The 23,661-nt window shown below is 42.2% G+C and overlaps 1 protein-coding gene across 1 annotated transcript in view; it reads right to left on the bottom strand.

The window, feature by feature from the left end:
• Nucleotides 1-22,960, bottom strand: part of LOC126325327 (uncharacterized) — a 129,434-nt gene extending 106,474 nt beyond the window's left edge. The window contains exon 1 of the mRNA XM_049995166.1: nucleotides 22,752-22,960. Within this exon, the coding sequence (XP_049851123.1) occupies nucleotides 22,752-22,755 (4 nt within the window). The 5' untranslated portion in view covers nucleotides 22,756-22,960. The remainder of the gene's footprint in view (nucleotides 1-22,751) is intronic.
• Nucleotides 22,961-23,661: the final 701 nt, after the last annotated feature.

Here is a 23,661-nt window from a genome sequence, read left to right as displayed (position 1 = left end):
TTGATTAAGATGAAGAGAAACTGATATAAACCCGAAATTTACCACATACTTCTGTTCTAATCTCATCAAGGTGTTTCACACACACACACACACACACACACACACACACACACACACACACACAGGTCAAAAAAAGAAGTTTTAATTTAACAGATTTTTAGTTCGGGCTACAAAGTATAAAGTAATTTCTCCTGTCGCCTTTACAGTCTCCTAAAACCCTAAGATATTACTTAAAATTTGTGATTGTGAATTTTTAATAGCTATAAAAATACTTGTAAGATGTATAACGAAAAACTTGGGACGCTTGCTCTACATAATAGACGCATCATTAGTCCACCTTCTGGCTACCAGCTGCTTATAATTTAAGTGCGCCGGCCGGTGTGGCCGTGCGGTTCTAGGTGCTACGGTCTGGAACCGCGCGGCCGCTACGGTCGCAGGTTCGAATCCTGCCTCGGGCATGGATGTGTGTGATGTCTTTAGGTTAGTTAGGTTTAAGTAGTTCTAAGTTCTAGGGGACTGATAACCTCCGAAGTTAAGTCCCATAGTGCTCAGAGCCATTTGAACCAATTAAATGCAGCTACTCGAAGGTGTTCAGTGTAGGCTGTGATTATCGTACGGCAGTGAAACTTGGTGGAGTGTCTAACGCATTAATGTGAAACCGATTTTGGCTGTAAAAATAATGTTAGTCCCAGTTTTGGTCACCAGATGCAAATCTCGCGCTGTGAATGCAAGAGAGACGTACAGAGATGTTTCCACATGTAATGGATTAGGAACGGAATGTGGGCGGAATAGATCAAACAACTGAGAAAAGCGTAATGTTGATATTATTATGAACCGCCGCTTACACTATTCGTTCATTATGAGCGCCGGAGATGTGGTTCACACGTAAAGCGACGTCCTCAGCAGTTGCTTACTGCAGTTCCGGTGGAATCTGTGCAACGTGTTCCTGCCTTCAGTTCAGGTAAAGACCGAACGTTTCCCTAATAAACGCATTCTTTCAGATATCCCCAGAGCCAAAAGTCACATGGAGGAAGATCACGTGATCTTGCAAGTCATTCATCCGGAAAACCTTTTGAGATAACATGTTCGTGGCAGGTTGCATTAAGCAGATATTTCGTTGGGAGAGCGATATGAAGTGTTAGCCACAGTGCATGAAAACAGTGGTTTCCGCACAGTTGCTCAGTGTAAAGCAGGAATCAGGTGCTGTACAAGGAGGTCTCGATAATGTGCAAACGTCACGGTACATCCGACAGACCTTCTTAGTGTATTCTCTTCCAAGAGAAATGGCCCGAATGTAAAGCTGCTTGTGAATGTACACCACACAGTCGTATAAGGTGAGTGTAATAGCTCTTCGTGCACAACATGCGGTGTAACAGTGCCCAAAATTTGGCAGTTCTGTGTATTCACTGCATCCTTTAGTGTAAAATGTGCGTCGTCACTCCATAGAATATTGTCCAGCCACATTTCATCAATTTCGATCCGTACCAGAACCCGAAGAGCAAATTGAGAACGTTTCTGCGGATCTTGAAATTTCAGTTGCTGCACCGTCTGGATATTGTTTAGATACCAGTGTAAAATATACCACAAAACTTCTAGTAGTGTTGACCATGGGATGTACAATTCTCGTTACTCTACATGACCACCAGCATTGCGCGGGGCACGTCCTGCATAGTCACTTACAGCGACAGCAGTCTCGTGAATAACTTCCACTGGGACAGGACGCATCCCTCTTTCAAGTGCCACATCAAGCTCACCCACGTTTTCGAATTTCATCCTCATCCCCTTTAATCCGTTTACTGACTCCACGCCTCTCCGCAGACGACCCAGTCGTCGATACGTTTTCAGTGCTGCACTGTAATTGGTGCCGTTCACATAAAACAGTTTCACTAAACGCGCACCGTCTTTCCTCTTGATAACCATACTGAGCCGTGACGTTATGGCTCGACAAATAAAAGCGTGGACGTCATACCGCCATACAAACAGAGAGGCTTTATATATAGCCCCGCATCTCGTGGTCGTGCGGTGGCGTTCTCGCTTCCCACGACCGGGTTCCCGGGTTCGATTCCCGGCGGGGTCAGGGATTTTCTCTGCCTCGTGATGGCTGGGTGCTGTGTGATGTCCTTACGTTAGTTAGGTTTAAGTAGTTCTAAGTTCTAGGGTAGTGATGACCATAGATGTTAAGTCCCATAATGCTCCAAGCCGTTTGAGCTTTATATAGACTCTCTATACAAGACGAGTCATTAACTATTGCCACCTAGAATATCTCCGAAAGTATGATAGGCGCTGAAAAGTTTGTGCGACAAAAGTTGCATGGGACAACGAGGGCCATAATATGACGTTGGTTTTTTTGTTGATATGTGGAGTTGCTTCAGAGAAATGAAGGTTAACTTTTTTTTTAATGGAATGCTATAGTTTGGTATTTATTTTCTGATGCCAGCTATCGAGACGAATCCAATTATGTGTAACAGTACGGTCTTTGAAGATCAACGAAGGTCACAAAGGTGTCATGAACGTCCATTTACAGAAGGTGCTCGAAATGATGACCATTGGTATCAATACAGTGCTGCAATCTTATTATCCTGGATTGAGTGGTACTCCGTATCACATCGGCACTTATCGAAGCACATTCTCTGACAATTATTTCAGCATATCTTCAGGTGTAGTTGTTATGACCTTATAACCAATGTCTTTTACGAAGCCCACAAGAAAAATTCCAGATGCGTCAAGTCTGGCGAACGAGCCGGCCACGACACATCTCCTCCACATTCAATCCAACGATCTGGGAATTGTCTCTGTAACTCATTTCTAGCCATCAGCGAAAAATGGCCGGACACCACACGTGTTGACACCACATTCTGTTCCTTGTTCCTAAAGGTATTTTTTGCAAAAACAGACCGAATGTTTCTTCGTACCATTAAAATTTCCTTCGATGAAATAGGGGCCTATAATTCTGTCCTCCTGAATCCCACACCATACAGTCACCGACCACGGTTTTTGATGTGCAACTTGCCGCAACCAACATGGATTTTCAGTTGCCCAATAATGCATGTTATGAAAATTAACATTTCTATGGTTCGTGAATGTAGCCTCGTCAGTAAATGAAATCAAATTAATAAATGTGTCATCCCACTGAAGTTGAGCCCATCTGCAGAATTCACTGCGAAGCATATAATCCGTACCAGTTAATTCTTAGTGGAGACTGTTATGGTAAGGTTGATATTTATGGTGATGCAGAACACGAACAACACCACTCTGGCTCACGCCAGATTCCCTTGCGATTTGACTCGAACTAAGACAAGGGTCTCGAACCACAGTCGATGAGTTAAAAGATCCAGTTGTTCTCAATTTATCATACCCATATTTAATTGTGCGACACTAGCTCTCACTGCATTTCGTTGGCAGTCTCCCTAAATGCGAAGCATATCGACTTGCTCTTTGAAGGAATGTATCATTCACATTCCCTTACCGTTCCTATTAGTGCTGTATTGCGAAATCGTCGAATGGTGTTTACCTGTCAATGGCACGTTAGATGAATACGCCGTATTTGGTGAATATTTATTATTTGCACAATATGCTGTTGTTGTTATTGTGGTCTTCAGTCCTGAGACTGGTTTGATGCAGCTCTCCAAGCTTCTCTATCCTGTGCAAGCTTCTTCATCTCCCAGTACCTACTGCAACCTACATTCTTGTGAAGTATTCATCTCTTGGTCTCCCTCTAGAATTTTTACCCTCCACGCTGCCCTCCAGTACTAAATTGGTGATCCGTTGATGCCTCAGAACATATCCTACCAACCGATCCCTTCTTCTGGTCAAGTTGTGCCACAAACTCCTTTTCTCCCCAATTCTATTCAATACCTCCTCATTAGTTATGTGATATAGCCATCTAATCTTCAGCATTCTTCTGTAGCACCAAATTTCGAAAACTTCTATTCTCTTCTTGTCCAAACTACTTATCGTCCACGTTTCACTTCCATACATGGCTACACTCCACACAAAAACTTTCAGAAAACACTTCCTGACACTTAAATCTATACTCGATGTTAACAAATTTCTTTTCTTCAAAAACGCTTTCCCTGCCATTTCCAGTCTACATTTTATACCCTCTGTACTTCGCCCATCATCAGTTATTTTGCTGCCCAAATAGCAAAATTCCGTTACTACTTTAAGTGTCTCATTTCCTAATATAATTGCCTCAGCATCACCGACTTAATTCGACTACATTCCATTATCCTCGTTTTGCTTTTGTTGATGTTCATCTTATACCCTCCTTTCACTGTCCATTCCGTTCAACTGCTCTTCCAAGTCCTTTGCTGTCTCTGACAGAATTACAATGTCATCGGCGAACCTCAAAGTTTTTATTTCTTCTCCATGGATTTTAATACCTACTCCGAATTTTTCTTTTGTTTCCTTTACTGCTTGCTCAATATACAGATTAAATAACATCGGGGATAGGCTACTCCCTTCCCAACCATTGCTTCCCTTTCATGCGCCTCGACTCTTATAACTGCCATCTGGTTTCTGTACAAATTGTAAATAGCCCTTCGCTCCCTGCATTTTACCCCTGTCACCTTCAGAATTTGAAGGAGAGTATTCCAGTCAGCATTGTCAAAAACTTTCTGTAAGTCTAAAAATGCTAGAAACATAGGTTTGCCTTTTTTTAATCTTTCTTCTAAGATAAGTCGTAGGGTCAGTATTGCCTCACGTGTTCCAACATTTCTACGGAATCCAAACTGATCTTCCCGGAGGTCGGGTTCTACCAGGTTTTCCAATCGTCTGTAAAGAATTCACATTAGTATTTTGCAGCTGTGACTTATTAAACTGATAGTTCGGTCATTTTCACATCTGTCAACACCTGCTTTCTTTAGGATTGGAATTATTATATTCTTCTTGAAGTCTGAGGGTATTTCGCCTGTCTCATACATCTTCCTCACCAGATGGTAGATTTTGTCAGGACTGGCTCTCCCAAGGCTGTCAGTAGTTCTAATGGAATGTTGTCTACTCCCGGGGCCTTGTTTCGACTTAGTTCTTTCAGTGCTCTGTCAAACTCTTCACGCAGTATCATATCTCCCATTTCATCTTCATCTACATCCTCTTCCATTTCCATAATATTGTCCTCAATAACAGGGCCCCTGTATAGACCCTCTATATACTCATTGCACCTTTCTGCTTTCCCTTCTTTGCTTAGAACTGGATTTCCATCTGAGCTCTTGATTTTCATACAAGTGGTTCTCTTTTCTCCAAAGGTCTCTTTAATTTTCCTGTAGGCAGTATCTACCTTACCCCTAGTGAGATAAGCCTCTCATCCTTACATTTGTCCTCTAGCCATCCCTGCTTAGCCATTTTGCACTTTATGTCGATCTTGTTTTAGAGACATTTGTATTCCTTTTTGCCTGCTTCACTTACTGCATTTTTGTATTTTCTCCTTTCATCAATTAAATTCAGTATTTCTTCTGTTATCCAATGATTTCTACTAGCCCTCGTCCTTTTACCTACTAGGTCCTCTGCTGCCTTCACTACTTCATCTTTCAAAGCTACCCATTCTTCTTCTACTGTATTTCTTTCCCCCATTCCTGTCAATTGTTCTCTTATACTCTCCCTGAAACTCTGTACAACCTCTGGTTCTTTCAGTTTATCCAGGTCCCTTCTCCTTAAATTCTCACCATTTTGCAGTTTCTTCAGTTTTAATCTACAGTTCATAACCAATATATTGTGATCAGAGTCCACATCTGTCCCTGGCAATGTCTTACAATTTAAAACCTGGTTCCTAAATCTGTCTTACCATTATGTAATCTATCTGAAACGTGTCAGTATCTCCAGGCTTCTTCCATGTATACAGCCTTCTTTTAGGATTCTTGAACCAAGTGTTAGCTATGATTAAGTTGTGCTCTGTGCAAAATTCTATCAGGCGGCTTCCTCTTTCATTTCTTAGCCCCAATCCGTATTCACCTACTACGTTTCCGTCTCTCCCTTTTCCTACTACCGAATTCCTATCACACACGACTATTAAATTTTCGTCTCCCTTCACTTCCTCAATAATTTCTTTTACCTCATCATACATTTCATCAATTTCTTCATCATCTGCAGAGCTAGATGGCACATAAACTTGTACTACTGTAGTAGGCGTGGGCTTCGTGTCTATCTTGGCCACCATAATGCGTTCACTATGCTGTTTGTAGTAGCTTACCCGCACTCCTATTTTTGTATTCATTATTAAACCTACTCCTGCATTACCCCTATTTGATTTTGTATTTTTAATCCTGTATTCGCCTATCCAAAAGTCTTGTTCCTCCTGCCACCGAACTTCACTAATTCCCACTATAACTATCTTTAACCTACCCATTTCCCTTTTTAAATTTTCTGACCTACCTGCCCGATTAAGTGATCTGACATTCCACGCTCCGATCCGTAGAACGCCAGTTTTCTTTCTCCTGATAATGACATCTTCTTGAGTAGTCCCTGCCCGGAGATCCGAATGGGGAACTATTTTACCTCCGGAATATTTTACCCAAGAGGACGCCATCATCATTTAATCATACAGTAAAGCTACAAGCCCTCGGGAAAAATTACGGCTGTAGTTTCCCTTTGCTTTCAGCCGTTCGCAGTACCAGCACAGCAAGGCCGTTTTGGTTAGTGCTACAAGGCCAGGTCAGTCAATCATCCAGACTGTTGCCCCTGCAACTACTGAAAAGGCTGCTGCCCCTCTTCAGGAACCACACGTTTGTCTGGCCTCTCAACAGATACCCCTCCGTTGTAGTTGCACCTATGGTACGGCCATCTGTATCGCTGTATCGCTGAGGCACGCAAGCCCCCCCACCAACGGCAAGGTCCATGGTTCATGGTGGCGGGGGGGAGGGGGGGGGGGGTTGCATGATATTCGAGAGAGAATTGTCAGAGCATGTGATTCGATAAGTGCCGATGTGATAAGAAATACCACTGAATCCATGATAATAAGATTGCAGCACTGCATTGATACCAATAGTCATTACTTCGAACACCTTTTGTAAATGGACGTTCATGCTATTTTTGTGATTTTCGTTGACCTTCAAAGACCTTACTCTTACACATCATTGGAGTCGTCTCGATAGCCGCTATCAGAAAATAAGTACCAAACCATAGCATTCCATTAAAAAAAAAGTTTACCTTCATATCTCTGACGCGACCCCACCTAGCAACAAAAAACTAACGTCATATTATGTCTCAAAAAGTTTTCAGCTACTCCCATACTTTCGTAGTTATTCTAGTAGCAATAGTTAGTGACTCATCCTGTACACAGTGTACAGCGCCAGAGTTAGAGCTGGTGGTCACAACTGGAACTAATTTGTTTTCCAGCGTAAACCTACCACGTTTCGCTGCCACACGATAATTACAGCTCGCACTGGACTTCCGTGAGTAGCTGCACTGTAATTATATCTATTGCATGCGCCCCATGTTCTTCGTTATAAATCTTATAACTATTTTCATAGCTATAAAAAATTTATGACCAGAGATTTTTAGAACTAATTAAAGATCTACGAGTAATTAATTAGCCTTCTTAATCCGATATGAAACACATTATGTTAAAAAATAGTTTTATTTAAATAACTATTCGTTTCTAATGTCCGCACGCAGGGCTCGATGATCAGAAGTATAAACTATAAACTATGTACTTGTGATGGGACACTGGAAGCAAGAGCATCGCCTTCTTTCGTGATCCTACGTTATATAACAGCTGGTTCAACGAATTTAATCTTTTGTTTGATGTGTTTTTTATGTCGTTGCACTTTCTAGAAAGACACAGGAGGTCTAGATGTGCTATTAATCACCAAAGCTGTTATGAAGTGGCACGCTGGAAGATTCTTCCAAGATGCAGCCCATGAGTACTCAGCTCTACTGTTTCGGAACACACCAGCCTGCAATACAAAGCCTGACGGCGCTTTTCCATGATAGTGCGTTTGGCTTAGGTGATAGGGTGTCCGTTATGTTCTGACAAGCCATTGTCCAACTTTGCCTCCAGAAGCTAAGTAAATGTTGACAAAGCGTTATCGGATAAAAGAGTTTGGCACGCGGCCGCACTAATCTCATTCACTTCCTATATCTCTTGCCGGAACAAATAAAAGGACTATTTCGTCAATACAGTGCAAATGATACGCTGTCAAAACATACGGTATGCCTAGAAAACGCCATCTGCAAACTAAAATGTAAAAGTATACTGTCGTACTGGTGACCAATATTTTAATAATAACGTCGAAAAAACAGAAGTATGGAACTAATTTTTTGTTTCCTTGCCGGTATGCGCCTGCAGCTTTAGTGCACATTGAAAAGTCCGCGCCGGGCGGAGTGGCCGAGCGGTTCTAGGCGCTACAGTCTGGAGCTGCACGACCGCTACGGTAGCAGGTTCGAATCCTGCATCAGGCATGGATGTGTGTGATGTCCTTAGGCTAGTTAGGTGTAAGCAGTTCTAAGTTCTAGGGGACTGATGACCTCAGAAGTTAAGTCCCATAGTGCTCAGAGCCATTTGAACGATTCTTTTTTTAATGTCCGCACCACGGTACAGTTACAGACTGTAGAACAGGTTTTCCGGGACTGTCTTCCCGCGGAACACCTGTGTTCCACGGGAAATGAGTAACTGCTCCGCGAAAAACTATTAATGACATGGCGCTTTTTTAGATTTGACGACTCTAATTGTGTGTTTAAATTTTATTATGATATCTACGTTATTTGTTATGATTTAAAAATGAAGTAATCACTGAAATAAAGCAAGTTTTTTTCTGATTTTTAGGGTTCCATACCTCAGTTGGTTAAAACAGCACCGTTATAGGATCACTTTGCTGTGTGTCTCTCTGTCGGTCTGGCTGTCCGACTGTTAAAAACCAGTTTTTCTCACGAACGGGTAGACGTATCAAGTTGTAATTTATGCAACACACTAAGGTCTACGGTCTCTTCGAGGTACAAAAAATTGAAGCTTCCATGTCAAAGAAATCAAAAGATATAATCACTTATGTCACTCATTTTGATACCCGCAAACTCACTCATCAAAACATATAGGGTATTTCCCGTTGTCCTAAAATCATGAAACTTGACAAGCAGCACAATAAAGCATAGGGAAAAAATGGGAAAATTGCTTATGTACAATTATATCAAGCGAAATGTTTTTGTCATTTCTTATCCGAGAGTCTGTCTGTCCGTCCGTCTGTTAATTGCCTCTTTTTCTCAGGCATGACTAAACGCATTAAGTTGAAATTTATATTACTTACTAAGGTTTCTGGTTCCTTAGCGGTAAAAGCTTCAGCGTTTATGTGATGCAGTCGAAAGATATGGTCATTTACGTCACACATTTCGATCCTCGCAAACTCATTCAGTAAAACCTATGGCGTACTTCCGGTTGACGTAGAATCATGAAACTTGGGAAGAAGCAAGGTTTCACAGTACGGCTAAAGGAAAAAATTAGGAAATTGTTAATTCCTAATTACATTAGATAAAAATATTTCTTTTGTCATTTGTTATCCGACCTCAAACTTATAAGGAGCGATGAGAAAGCCTCCGTACCAAATCCGTACAGTTAGTTAGTTAATTAGTTAGTTAATTTGATGTTCCATGGATCATTTTGCACGATAGATCGCAAGGTGGTGGAATAAGTCATATTAGATTCACATCTCAAATTTGTACATCTAGTTACATTCTGAACATTCACAATGTTGTGTTTTGTTTTTTGAAAAAGAAAAATGATATACAGATGTTGTTTGTTAGTTGGTCCTACCCACCACCTTTTACACATTACGATAACAGAAATTCTTCTAAGGCACTGAAGGAGTTGTCAAGGAGAAACTTTCTCAGTTTGATTCAAACTTTACTTTGTTGTCTGACAGACATTTTATATAAATGGGTAAGTGATAATAAATTTTTGTTGCAGCACTGTGTATCCTTTTTTCTGCTACAGACAACCTCTGAACTCGGTATGCCAGTCAACCAAAATCGCCGTGAACACTGAGGCAGTGATCCGACTGACGTACCTGGTTGAACACACCCGTTTGGTAAAACACCTCGTCCTGCCACACGAAGAACTCAGTAGCTGCCTGCTGCACATCCTCGTCCGACGGGAATCGTCGACCCTTCAGGTCCTTCTTATGGGACCGAAGGCATGATAATCCCATGCGGAGAGATTAGAGCTATAAGGCAGATGCTCGAGTGTCTCTCACTTGAGTATGTATGATTTTACTTTACGACATTTATGATATGGCAACGTACGTTATCATAAAGCAGCAGTATCCGTTGTCGCAGTTTTCCCGCACGTATCACCGTCACTGCACAGTCTTTATTCTCCGATGAATGTGCATCGGTGCTTCGGCAGCCGCGAAAAGACTAAGAGGACGTTGCTCCCTTTTAGACGCGATAGTTCACGTTTCTCGGCATTTACCGCAAGCACGTCGAAAAGACACGAATACCACACTAATCCCTTGTCTACATGTCGGTGCTTATGTACACGCATCGCAGTCGCGCTATATTGCATACACGCGGCACCAACGCTTTCAAAAAGAAATTTTTCGATCTCCCCTTAAACATTCTCGAAAGTCTAGGAATTTCCGGTACCGATATCTTGCCAGTGTCATTGTCGATTACAGGCAAAAACCATCGAGATTTTGATTCCCGGGATGGATGAATTGCCTATATACATAATCCAGTTTCATCAGGTTACCTTCCGTTAGGAACGTGGGTGCACTCGACGAATGTGACGTGACTTTCAAATGATACAGCACAGCAATCACTCGTCCTTTTCTTGATTGTTTTATTCGGCAGATCTAGTATTCGGCTAGTGACTAGCCATTATCTAATCTTGAAAGAACTGTGACAGACGGCCGAACAACAGGGGACTGACGTACTAGAACATGCCATCGAGTGGTGCGTTGGCAATGGCCAGACACTAGCCGAATTCTAAATTTCCCGAATAAAACCTGCAGGAAAAGGACGATTGATTCCTGTGCTCGATAATTTGAAAGACAATCCAGTTTGTATAAAAGGCTCGCACCTGAAAGAATTTTTTTTTAATTTTTATTAACCTTCAAAAGAAACAAGGTGTTCCATCACAGCACCAGGATTCTCAGACTGTTCCGTCCGAGGAAACGTTTGGGAACATGTGCTTTAGAGAAGCAAAAATAAAACTGCACACCCCACTTTCACCTCAGTAATGGCCTGGGCTATTTTGTCTTGCCTTCCATTGGGCCGTTCTGCGACACCGAGGTACAAGGATTCCAATTTTTACCACAGCTACAAATATGAAGGGGAGGTTGGGGAAAATGATCAGGGAGGGAAAAGTGGCCATTGCACCTTTTTTGCATGAACAGTGCTGCTGCCTGGCGAGAAATGATCAGACTAGTTCTAATATACGCTACCACTATTGTCTGATGTAAGTTCAGTCATTTATACACTACTGGCCATTAAAATTGCTACACCACGAAGATGATGTGCTACAGAACCGAAATTTAACCAAAAGGATGAAGATGCTGTGATATGCAAATGATTAGCTTGTCAGAGCATTCGAACTAGGTTGGCGCCGGTGGCGACACCTACAACGTGTTGACATGAGGAAAGTTTCCAACCGATTTCTCACACACAAACAGCAGTTGATCGGCGTTGCCTGGTGAAACGTTGTTGTGATGCCTCGTGTAAGGAGGAGAAATGCGTACCATCACGTTTCCGACTTTGATAAAGGACGGATTGTAGCCTATCGCGATTGCGGTTTATCGTATCGCCACATTGCTGCTCGCGTTGGTCGAGATCCAATGACTGTTAGCAGAATATGGAATCGGTGGGTTCAGGAGGGTAATACGGAACGCCGTGCTGGATCCCAACGGCCTCGAATTTCTAGCAGTCGAGATGAGAGGCTACTTATCCGCATTGATGTAACGGATCGTGCAGCCACGTCTCGATCACTGAGTCAACAGATGGGGACGCTTGCAAGACAACAACCATGTGACGAACAGTTCGACGACTTTTGCAGAAGCATGGACTATAAGATGCGAGACCATGGCTGCGGCTACCCTTGACGCTGCCTCACTGATAGGAGCGCCTGCGGTGGTGTACTCAACGACGAACCTGGGTGCACGAATGGCAAAACGTCATTTTTCGGATGAATCCAGGTTCTGATGGTCGCATCCGTGTTTGGCGACATCGCGGTGAACGCGCATTGGAAGCGTGTATTCGTTATCGTCATACTGGCGTATCACCCGGCGTGATGGTATGGGGTGCCATTGGTTACACGTCTCGGTCACATCTTGTTCGCATTGATGGCACTACTTTGATCAGTGGACGTTACATTTGAGATGTGATACGACCCGTGGCTCTACCCTTCATTCGATCCCTGCGAAGCCCTACATTTCAGCAGGATAACGCCCGACCGCATGTTGCAGGTCCTGCACCGGCCTTTCTGGATACAGAAACTGTTCGACTGCTGCCCTGGCCAGCACATTCTCAAGATCTCTCACCAATTGAAAACGTCTGGTCAATGGTGGCCGAGCAACTGGCTCGTCACAATATGCCAGTCACTACTCTTGATGGACTGTGGTATCGTGTTGAAGCTGCATGGGCAGCTGTTCCTGTACACGCCATCCAAGCTCTGTTTGACTAAATGCCCAGGCGTATCAAGGCCGTTATTACGGCCAGAGGTGGTTGTTCTGGGTACTGATTTCTCAGTTTCTATGCACTCTTGTAATCACATGTCAGTTCTAGTATAATATATTTGTCCAATTAATACCCGTTTATCATCTACATTTCTTCTTGGTGTAGTAATTTTAATGGCCAGTAGTGTATTATTCCTTGTTATTCACTTATAGACGGAGTAATCCTTTTTTTACCATACCAATGTTTAAACAAAGTGCTTTGGCCTACAGATGTAGTTCCTTGTTTTTTCTTTCGGTATGGTAGTTTTCCCCGTGACGCACAAATGCCAACATTGTGTCCTCTCGGGATATGTGACCACCCTACCCGTCGGGAAAAGTAGCCAATGTGTTTTATCCCAATAAGGGTTATTTATTTCCATGTATCATGAATAATAATACATATCAGGCCGACTTCTAAATTCTTTTATATTCCAAGCTGTCATCTGACATTCTATACCTTTGTGACGAATTTCAGTTAATTTGCATTACTTAAAACCCTACCTACTCTGTAGGCCTAAAACAAAAAACCGTTTGAAAACAAAGTATTACAGCCTTTCCGTTCTTTTTCAGGTACTAGCAAATATGTCCGAAATTCAGAACAACAAACATGTCAGACTCTAGCGATGGCTCTGGTCACATTACCCTTCCCCCACCCTCCCTCCGCTCCCCCTCCACCCTCTGGGTAGTAATTTAAAGCCACTATGCAAGTCTGTATGATAATGCATATAGTTCCTGCATATTATTTTCTTTTTCAGTTCAAATATTTAGTGTGAGACATTATAATACGTGGATTCAAAATATGAAAACCTCTCCCAATAACCACGCCATGGTGAAATTCAGTTTCCCTTAGAGTGGCTGCTGTACCCTACATTCCCCCCAGCAGCAAACAGAACAAAAATTGTGATTCTTGAAACTGTACCGGTGTAAACAGTAGAAACACTTCAAGGCCAGCGCGTTCCTTCTACGTATATGTCGGCAATATTCCATCGAAATTACGGAGAATCCTAAGGAAACATTACGTAAAAATAACCTTCGAGCCATCTACAAGGACTTGGGGTCTTGGCACATTGGGGATATAAATTTAGAAATTACGACAATTGAAAACTAACTTACTGTCTCCATCGGTGGAAACATGATTTTGAAGCACATATAAGTAAAGGCGTTTATGCGCGTATATATATATATATATATATATATATATATATATATGTGTGTGTGTGTGTGTGTGTGTGTGTGTGTGTGTGTGTGTGTATGCACATAAAAATGTTTCTCATACTACGCTTCAAAACTGTGTGTGTATACATATATACATAAGGGTATAGATGCACATAAACATGTTTACTCATTCTGTGCTTCAAAACTATGTCTCCACCACTGGAAACAGTAAGTTATCTTTCGACTCGTCTTAGTTTTGTAAACTTACATCCACAATTTGTCACTTTGTAATGTACCATTGTAATCTTACCAGGACCAGAATTAACTTAAATCCGACAAAAGAAAAGGAACTAATTTAGACTTAAAGCATCTGAAGAAGAGTCCCCAGAGCTCGAAATGCATCGTACGTTGAGATGATATCAGGATTGTGACTGTAGGCGGTAGTTCTTTATTTAACGAAAGAAATATTTAATTGTGCATTTACGTATTTGTTATTACGCGTTATAATTTTTAAGAGAAGCTTTTGCCGCTTAATTTTATAGACCGCATATTATTTGTATGAAGGTTTCCCAAAAGCAAATTATGTTACATAAAATTAATAAATAAATTAATGTGTTTTCAGAGCAAAATGAAAAACATGAGACTTTTTGAGGTCCTGTTTAACAAATCTCACTCCCTCCCCTTTGACAAAATCCTGGCTACGTCCTTGCTGCGCTGCTAAAGCAGCAGTACAATGAGGTTGGTCTGCCCATACTACGTGGCTGCAAATCCGACGAGAGTACATCACTAGAAGGGACAAGTCGGTGGATTCGCAATTTAAGTGGCTAAGCTCAAACTCTTTTACTTCTGTATCATTTCAGGATAAATTCTATATCTAGTTGGTTATTCCGCAGTTCACACTTGGGTTTTAGACAGAGGGATCATAGAGCTACTCTCAGATCATTTCTCTATTGTTCCGCTCTCGAATGGCACTTGGGAAAAATGGACACCTGATTCCTCTTCTTATCACTGTCGTCGTTTATACCTCTGCATGTGGTGGCAATAATCGTTTGGGATTCGGAGAGGAAAATTTGATTTGTGATTGTAATTTCTTGAAAAGATCTTGCCACAATGGAAAACGCCTTTGTTTTGGTAATTACGATCTCAACTGTTATTGTTTCCTTGACTTTGACATTTGATCTTTATCCATGTCCTCCGTCAGTGTCATCGTGTAAGGATCCTAGCATAGTGCAGGCAGTTCCTTCAGTAATTTTGAAACGCCTTGTAAGCGTTCTGCCAATAAAACGTAGTCTTTGGTTGCGTCCCACGCATTTTCTATGTGATGGTTCTAATTTAAGGTGTTCGTACTAATAATCTCTACGTATTTATTTGTATCGGTTACATTTACGTTTGTGTGATTTATCGTGTAACAGGGATAAACGGAATTTTTTTTAATACTCAAGTCGAGGAACTCACTTTTTTGTTAGTCTGGGTCAACTGACACATTTTGGGCTATATAGATATCTTTTTTAAATAATTTTGTAATTCGTTTTGATTCTGCGATGACTTTACAAGACTGTAAACGACAGCATCATCTGCAAACAATGTAAGAGCGTTCCTCAGTTTGTCTCCTACATCGTTTATGTAAATTAAGAACAGCAGAGGGTTATGACACGTCCTTGGGAACTCTAGATATAGCTTAGGTTTCTCTAGATCACGTCCCGTCAGTTACGGCGAGCTGCAACGTTTACGAGAGCTAACCACGAATCCAGTCGCACAGCTGAGACGAAACTCCATAGTCACGCACAACAAAAACATGTCTGATTTAAAAGAAAGCAACCGACCGGTTAAAACCGATACCGGTACTTTAGTTTTAAGTAGCCAGTATTTTTCGGTATTTCTGTGGTCTCAGTTATAGGAGGTGTTCTTTATTTTTTAGTAATAGGAGTAAAAAATCCTAATATCAATTAGCTAGAGTAGCAGTGCTAAAATTTTTCGTTTTCAAATAAAACTTTTTTTCAAAAATAGGGAGTAATTTTTATTCGTAAAATTTCCATTGGTTGGAAATACTGCATTATTATAGGAAACAGGAAAAGAGATTAACGACATTTTAATAACAATGACGAAGAAACGATCAACAGACAGGTGGCATAAGAATTTATACAGCATTGCTGAACCAATAGAGTCGCTATTTCAGTGTCTCGTGGCTTACGGTACGCGTGTACATGCTGTGTGCACGGCTTGCCGCTTCTGCTCTACACGGCAGTTTCTTCCTTTTACCAGATGAAGCAGCAGTGAAGTACAATGCTTCATTTGTTTTACAAGATTGAAGATTTGTCAGCCATTTCGATGAACTGACAAAAGAGGAAGGAAAAATAACAGTAATAAATTAAAAACCTGACAACAGTTCATTCATGGTATACAATAAAAGGTAGCTGACTGATGCAGGTCTACATAATACTCCTTTATCAGTTTGTGGCCCTTGAAAACGGACAAATTAACAAGAAAAACAGTTCAATCTCAGTTTTCATCCATTTGCAATGACTATTCGTAATGGCCAAATAGTGGTATGATTCCCGATTCCTATATGATTTTTAAAGACTTTCTAAATATTGGAATCAATAGAATAGTGGTGATTTTTTTGTCTTATTCAACCACTTATCACTTTTCGAGAAAAGTGGTGAAAGGAGGATTTTGTATGGGAAATAATAGGAATACAAAACTGAAAATCGATTGTTTCATAAACTGGTTATTTTGAGCGATTAAACTGGTGTGAAAAAAAAACGATGTAACCGAAAACCGGTTGTTTCAGCGATAACTGCCATCCCTAGCGTCCAACCCCTCGCCTGTAGACGCACAGCTGACTCAGACACGCTTGTCGACAATCTATGAGGTCTGATTTCTCTCTTTGACTCTAGATTTAGAACAACGGCTGCAGTCGTAGTATGCTGAGAAACTTAACAATAGATAATACTCAGTGGTGTTTGTTCTCTAGAAACCCGTTGCTACTTGTCACTACAGCTTAACAACAAATGAAGGAACAGATCAATACTAATTGGAAACAGATGCTGCTGACAGACTTCTGCTAACTTTAAAATAAGTCTGAATTTCACTGTTACACCTGCTGATTACAACTCAGACCTCGTATAGGAGTAAAAGATGGTAAAATAACGTGTAACAGAGGCGGAAAATCGTGCTTTAATATCTCAGAACCGTCTAGGTCATACCGAGCTGCTTCTCGGACAGAGAGGTGTAGCCGTAAAAAGAAACCTTGCTGTTTAAGGAAGCCCTGGCAGTCCTTTCAAGTAATTTTCGGAAAGAATACCAAGCCTACAAACTAGGACTGTCAGACGGAGATTTAAACGCAGCCCCTTCTTACAGGCTTCCGGCGTTGTTACAACCGATCCACCTCGCCCAGCTGTACAAAGTCAAGTGGGATATCATCAACAAAGGAATGCGAACAGATATTTCCGAATTATACAGGATGTATCAAGAAGAATCATCGGATTTGGCACGTCTGTATTTCTGAAAGTAATTAAATATATAATGAATTTTGTTTTTTGATGAATGAGAAACTCAAAAAGCTTTCCTTTCATACCTTTTCATAGGTGTTCGGTAGGCCCCCTTGAGATGCACGACGTATGTCAATGTGGTATTCAAACGGTTCCCACACTGCAGCGAGCATGTCTTGGGTTATAGCTTCCACAGCTGCTGTTACGTAATGTCTCAGTTGATTCATTGTTGATGGTAATGGAGACACATAAACAGGGCCTTTTATAAACGCCCACAAAAAATAATCACTTACAGTCAGGTCTGGTGACCTTGGTGGCCAGTAAAGTAAGGCTGAATCATTTGGTTGAGTGCGACGGAACCATCGTTCATAATCCTTTGATTTAAAAATTCCCGCAATTCCAGATGCCAGTGTGGCGGTGCGCCATCCTGTTGTAAATTAAGTCGTTCGAATCAGGCTCCAACTGTGAGAAAAGAAAGTTTTCAAGCATATCGAGATATGAGCTGCCTGTAACAGTGTTCTCGGGAAAGAAAAATGAACTATACACCATTTCCCGTGAAAATGCAGAAAACACATTACATTTTGGAGAGTTCCTCTCATGTTGTACAACTTCATGTGCTTGTTCCGTACCCCCATATCCTCACATTCTTGCGACTCACTTTTTCATTTAAATGGAATGTTGCCTCGTCACTATACATTAAGCATGGAAGCAAGCTGTTATCCTCCATCTTTCCAAGAACGAAATTGCAGAACTCCACACGTTGTTTGTCACCTTCACGAGAAATGGTTCAAATGGCACTGAGCACTATGGGACTTAATATCTGAGGTCATCAGTCCCCTAGAACTTAGAACTACTTAAACCTAACTAACCTAAGGACATCACACACATCCATGCCCGAGGCAGGATTCGAACCTGCGACCGTAGCGTCACGCTGTCCCGGATTGAAGCGCCTAGAACCGCACGGCCACTAAGGCAGGCTCACCTTCACGAAGAGCTTGCAGTAGCTGAATTTTTTATGATTCCATGTGTAAATGTTGAAGCAACACATGCCTGAAGGATATCGGGGGCATGTTGAGCTGTCGAGCTGCAAGGCGAACGGGTTTCTGCAGACTCCTTTTGAAACTGTGGCGGATGCGTTCGACGTCTGTCAGACACTCGGGGACGGCCCGGCGATTTGCCTTTACACAGACAACCTGTTTCTCGGGATTGTTCATGCCATCGTCTAATGCTCTGTGCTGTAGGAGGATCCACACCATACCTTGTACGAAAGTCACGCTGAACAGGTGCCACTGAACCGCACTGCGCAAAACGTAGAACACAAAACGCTTTACGTCGTCCCGATACTATTTTTACTAGAACTGAAGTGGGCGCGCACATGTAGCACTCGAGAGTTTGCTCTTTCCAACAGTACGTTGTTAAGGCACATATCTTAAATAACATAAAAGTTATGATTTTTTTTAAACTCATGATTCTTTTTGTTACACCCTGTATTTACCTAAGGTGAAACATTTTTATGGCTAAAACGTTAAGAGAGTTGCGTACAAGAAAACTGAACCTTTCCTTTCGCGGACAATGCTCTTACCCACATTTTGTGCTGACGTCATAATACGTTCATCGTGAATCAAACATCTCGTTTAACAACTGATGAAACTGACCTATGTAGGCAAGAGGCAACGATATCCATCATAGCCCAGATCTGCCAGTACATTCTTCCTACATTCACAGAAGCTTATGGTGAATATCTAGCCATGCGAATTGCCATTGACACCATGTTTGAGGCGCTATTCATCGTGAAATACAATTAAGCAAAATATGTCGAATGTGAAGACTTACATCTCGCCATTTCTACACATAAGAATACAGTGAAAACTACGAGATTCATGGGCGCTCATAATACATGAAGTTCCTTTTCCTCAGTGGCATTCAAGATGTAAATTTTTAGTCTCTTGGACAATTTCAAAACACCCTGCGGTGAACTAATCACTATAGGAGAGCTATTGAATTAATCCTGAGGTGTTATATTTACTGGTGATTGACTGGGTAACTACAATGTTAGAAAATAGTAATTTTATTGTTCTGTTTCTGTTTATCCGAGGACTTTTTTGGATTTAACGTTTGTTTCATCTCTGGTAATGCTTCGCATGAGTGACAAACGTCAAATTTAGCCAAGCTCGGATTCCGCGTGAAACTGAAAGTCCTCACTAACGACTGAATAAAACAGTCCATACAAGTGGACCCATACGGTAGTTTATAGGGAGTGGTGGGGGGAGAGGGGCTGGACCTGAGGGTATGGAGTATTTTTAATATTTTCGAAGACAAATGAGTGCTTGTAAGTAGGCATAAGAAAATTTCCAGTTTCGACCCTGTTAGAAACCTGCATAATACCGACTTTGAAATCATTTTTTAAAAATAAAAACACTTGACTACTCTATATTTATTTCTTTCCCTGAGAGCTAGGAGGGCTCCCTGCCCCCGGATGTGGGCGTCTTTGAGTCTATAGAAAGAAGGAACTCACATACATGCGGTCTCAAACAGGACCATGCGTAGTGAAGCACCACTATATCAAAACGATCTTTCTCATTGATAATTGATTTGCTTATACATGTACCTGTATATGATTAACTTGTAGAAAAGGTTAGCATTTCGAATAAATCTAATGTCTCACTTGTATGGAAGAGTGCCTTCAAACTTGCATCAGGGAATTATGCATAAATACGTTCCATAGCTTCACTAAATCACTTCAAACGAATGTCGTCTGGTTACTTCACTCGGTCATAGGCCTCTCCTTCCTCACCTGATATCGTGCTACATGTCTCACGTCCTCCAAAAGGAAATATGCTAGTTCCTAACACTCCTTCGGCCTTACTTCCCTCCTATAATGGCCCTTAGAAGCAGAAACATAGGCGCCATTGTGCCATTGTGTATGTCTCGTGTTCAAGACGGACAAAACACTTTAGTTAAGACTACCAAACTTCTAGCCTGTAACATATTAAGCGAACCATCTAACAATTTCGAAGGTAAGTATGTCCTGTAGAGATCGTTATTCCTAAGCATACGGTTCACCGAGAGGCTTAGATCGCCTATGAAGGAAGTCTGACGACCATTCAGTTGTTACTATTTTTGCAGTATCCCTTTCCTTTAGATTGCTCTGAACGATGGCTGTATAATTGGCTGGAGCATCGCGAGGAATAATGGCAAGTGATTTCCAACAATTTGTAAGCTGTACAACCCTGCGGTCTAGCTGATTTCTTACCATAGCGAGTGATGTTCCCTACCCGAACTTAAACTTCTGCAGTCACTTTGGCTCCCAAATCCGATTTTCAGTGCACCGATGTCCCAATACCGCTTCTGGTTGGTCATACAAACAACAAATAATTTTTTTTTCTAAACTCAAGTTTGACTGCTGGTTTTCAACTTGGTAATCGATTTTCGCTCCATGAAAACGCCCTATCGCATATCATTCTTGCTGCGTCTCTCAGGCTGCTACTTCTCTACGCGTTCTTTTTTTCTTTTTTCTTTAAATATTGAATGATGTGGAGGAAGGGATTTCGTGTGGAGTGAAAGAAACCAAAAACTGCTGGACTGATAATGAAGTTATTAATACCCTTTACTTGAACAGCGAGAAGAACCATTTTTGTGCGGTGAAAGTAGATACGTACAACTTTTTTAATGAATTAATAAAATCTAATTGGCAACAACCCCATACCCTACGTAGCCGATCAATTTGTAAACGGCTATACGCACTTTTCCCTTTAGCCACAAAGGCTCCCGTATATAAATATTTGGTGACAAATATTCGCCAATTCCGTAAAAGTATCTGGAATGTATCTCCATCACTACCAACGTTTCTAGCCATTCAGTGTCCAGTAGTATCCCAACAATGACGATGTCGAAATGTTTCCACAATGTGCGTGGTCTCGGAGAGTGTAATAAAATTTTCGCATAGGATTTTTAAACATTTTTTCCTTGAGCAATGAACTCCCCCCCCCCAAAAAAAAACACACACACACAAATCCCTCCTGCTCATTATGAGTGAACTGGTGTCCATAAGGTAATCGTAGTCCTTCATTACCAAAAATATTACGGAATCAAAAGAGATAATAGACAGACAGTATTTGTGTAAAACAAGTGATTCTCGGAAGGTCCGATATTTTATCGGAATACCAAAGCTGATTCCGGCCTAACATGTAGTTACAAAAACGAAATTTTGATTCGGAAATCAGGTTTTCATCTTTCACAACACTCCTATGTCAACTTAACGACTAATGATACGTTAATAATGTTCGGTCACTAAGTTGTACCCGCTCCAGATTACTCAAGTCGAAAGCTCAAGTACTGAACTGCTGGACTACATTGCAGGATGCTCCGCAGAATAATGTGGAATGATGGCATAAGACATAGTTAGTGATCTGGTTGTCCTGTGAACACGTTAAGCTCATTGACTACCGAAGAGCTCCTGTGGTCTAGTACGCTACACATCGAGGTGACAAAAGTCATGGGATACCCCCTAATACCGGGTGGACTTTTTTTGCCGGCGTAGTGCAGCAACTCAACGTGGCTTGGACTCAACAAGTCGTTGGAAGTCTCCAGTGGAAATACTGAGCCCTGCTGCCTCAATATTCGTCCCTAATTACAAAAGTGGGTGGCTAAATCTTTCGCTCGAATTATCGAGACTGTTCTTAAAACCAATCGCGAACTATTGTGGCCCGGTGAAAAGGGCCACTGAGATCCATAAGAATTCCGTCGTTGTTTGGAAACTTTACGTCATGGTCTCCAAGTATCCGAACGCTCAGAGGATCCAGTCCATTCCGCGTAAACACAGTCCACAGCATTGCGGAGCCACCATCAGCCTGCACAGTGCCTTGCTGACAACTTAGGTCCATGGCTTCGCGAGGGCTGCGCGACACTCGAATCGCATCATCAGCTCTTACCAACGAAAATCGAGGCTCATCTGACCATTCCACGGTTTTCCAGTCGTCTACGGTCCAACCGCTATGGCCACGAACTAGGGAGAGGCGCTGCAGGCGATGTCGTCCTGTTAGCAAAGACACTCGCGTCGGATGTCACCTGCCATAGCCCATCAACTCCATATTTCACCACACTGTACTAGCGGATAAGTTCGTCTTATGTCGCAATCGATTCCTGCTGTTATTTCACGCAGTGTTGCTTGTCTGTTAGCACTGACAACTCTATGCAACCGCCGCTGTTCCCGTTCGTTAAGTGAAGGCCGTTGTGCACTGCGTCGTCCGCAGTGAGAGGTAGATCCTGAAGTTTGGTATTCCCGGCACGCTTTTGCCACTGTGGTCCTCAGAATACAAATTTGTGGATCCTGTATATAATACAATAAGACTGGAGCAAGATAACTGGGAGCAATGTGAAATGTGTCCCTGCAGCGTTCACTCATATTCTGCACTGCTCGATTTGTCGACTTCCAGTCCGCGTGTAGCTCGAAAGCAGAGATATTGCAGCTTACCCATGGTGCTTGGAGGTGGAGGAGGAGGCGGCGGCGGCGGTGGAGACGACGGTCTGCTCTAGCGGAGGCGGTCACAGACTAACGAGTCAGCCGAGCTTCGGTCGACCCTCGGCCCGGCGCCCTTATCACGGGCAAACACAATGCGCGGGGCACCTTCTGTGTTGTCGGCGCCTGCACCCGTCATATGCGTCTGCCTCTCCGTTAGTCCCGGTGCACGACATAAGCACCGCCTCCTTCCCTGCATTCATCGACTTGCGCCATGGGGAGGTGGGGTTTCGGATTCCGCTGGATAGGTCAGGAGTCCACTATACGCAGCAGGCGGCTACACGGGTAGCAGGCCTTGTCTGGCGTGGACTGGGCAGTTCTTTTTAGGTTAGATGGCCTCGGGCAAGTACACAAACGGTAACAGCCTCGAAGGGTGCGGGGCAAAGTCAGGAGATGCGGGGACCAAGCAGCAATCGGTATTGTAATTGTAAACTGTCGAAGCTGCATTGGTAAAGTACCGGAACTTCAAGCTCTGATAGAAAGCACCGAAGCTGATATCGTTACAGCTACGGAAAGCTGGCTGAAGCCGGAGATAAATTCTGCCGATTTTTTTACAAAGGCACAGACGGTGTTTAGAAAGGATAGATTGCATGCAACCGGTGGTGGCGCGTTTGTCGCTGTTAGTAGTAGTTTATTCTGTAGTGAAGTAGAAGTGGATACTTACTGTGCATTATTATGGGTGGAGGTTACACTCAACAACCGAGCTACGTTAATAATTGGCTCCTTTTACCGACCTCCCGACTCAGCAGCATTAGTGGCAGAACAACTGAGAGAAAATCTGGTACACATTTCACATAAATTTCCTCAGGCTGTTATAGTCTTAGGTGGAGATTTCAATTTACCAGATATAGACTGGGACACTCAG

The sequence above is a fragment of the Schistocerca gregaria genome, chromosome 2, assembly GCF_023897955.1.
Source record: "Schistocerca gregaria isolate iqSchGreg1 chromosome 2, iqSchGreg1.2, whole genome shotgun sequence".
Classification (NCBI taxonomy): Eukaryota; Metazoa; Arthropoda; class Insecta; order Orthoptera; family Acrididae; genus Schistocerca; species Schistocerca gregaria.
Note: the sequence above shows the minus strand (reverse complement) of the source record. Positions and strands in the feature narration are given on the sequence as shown.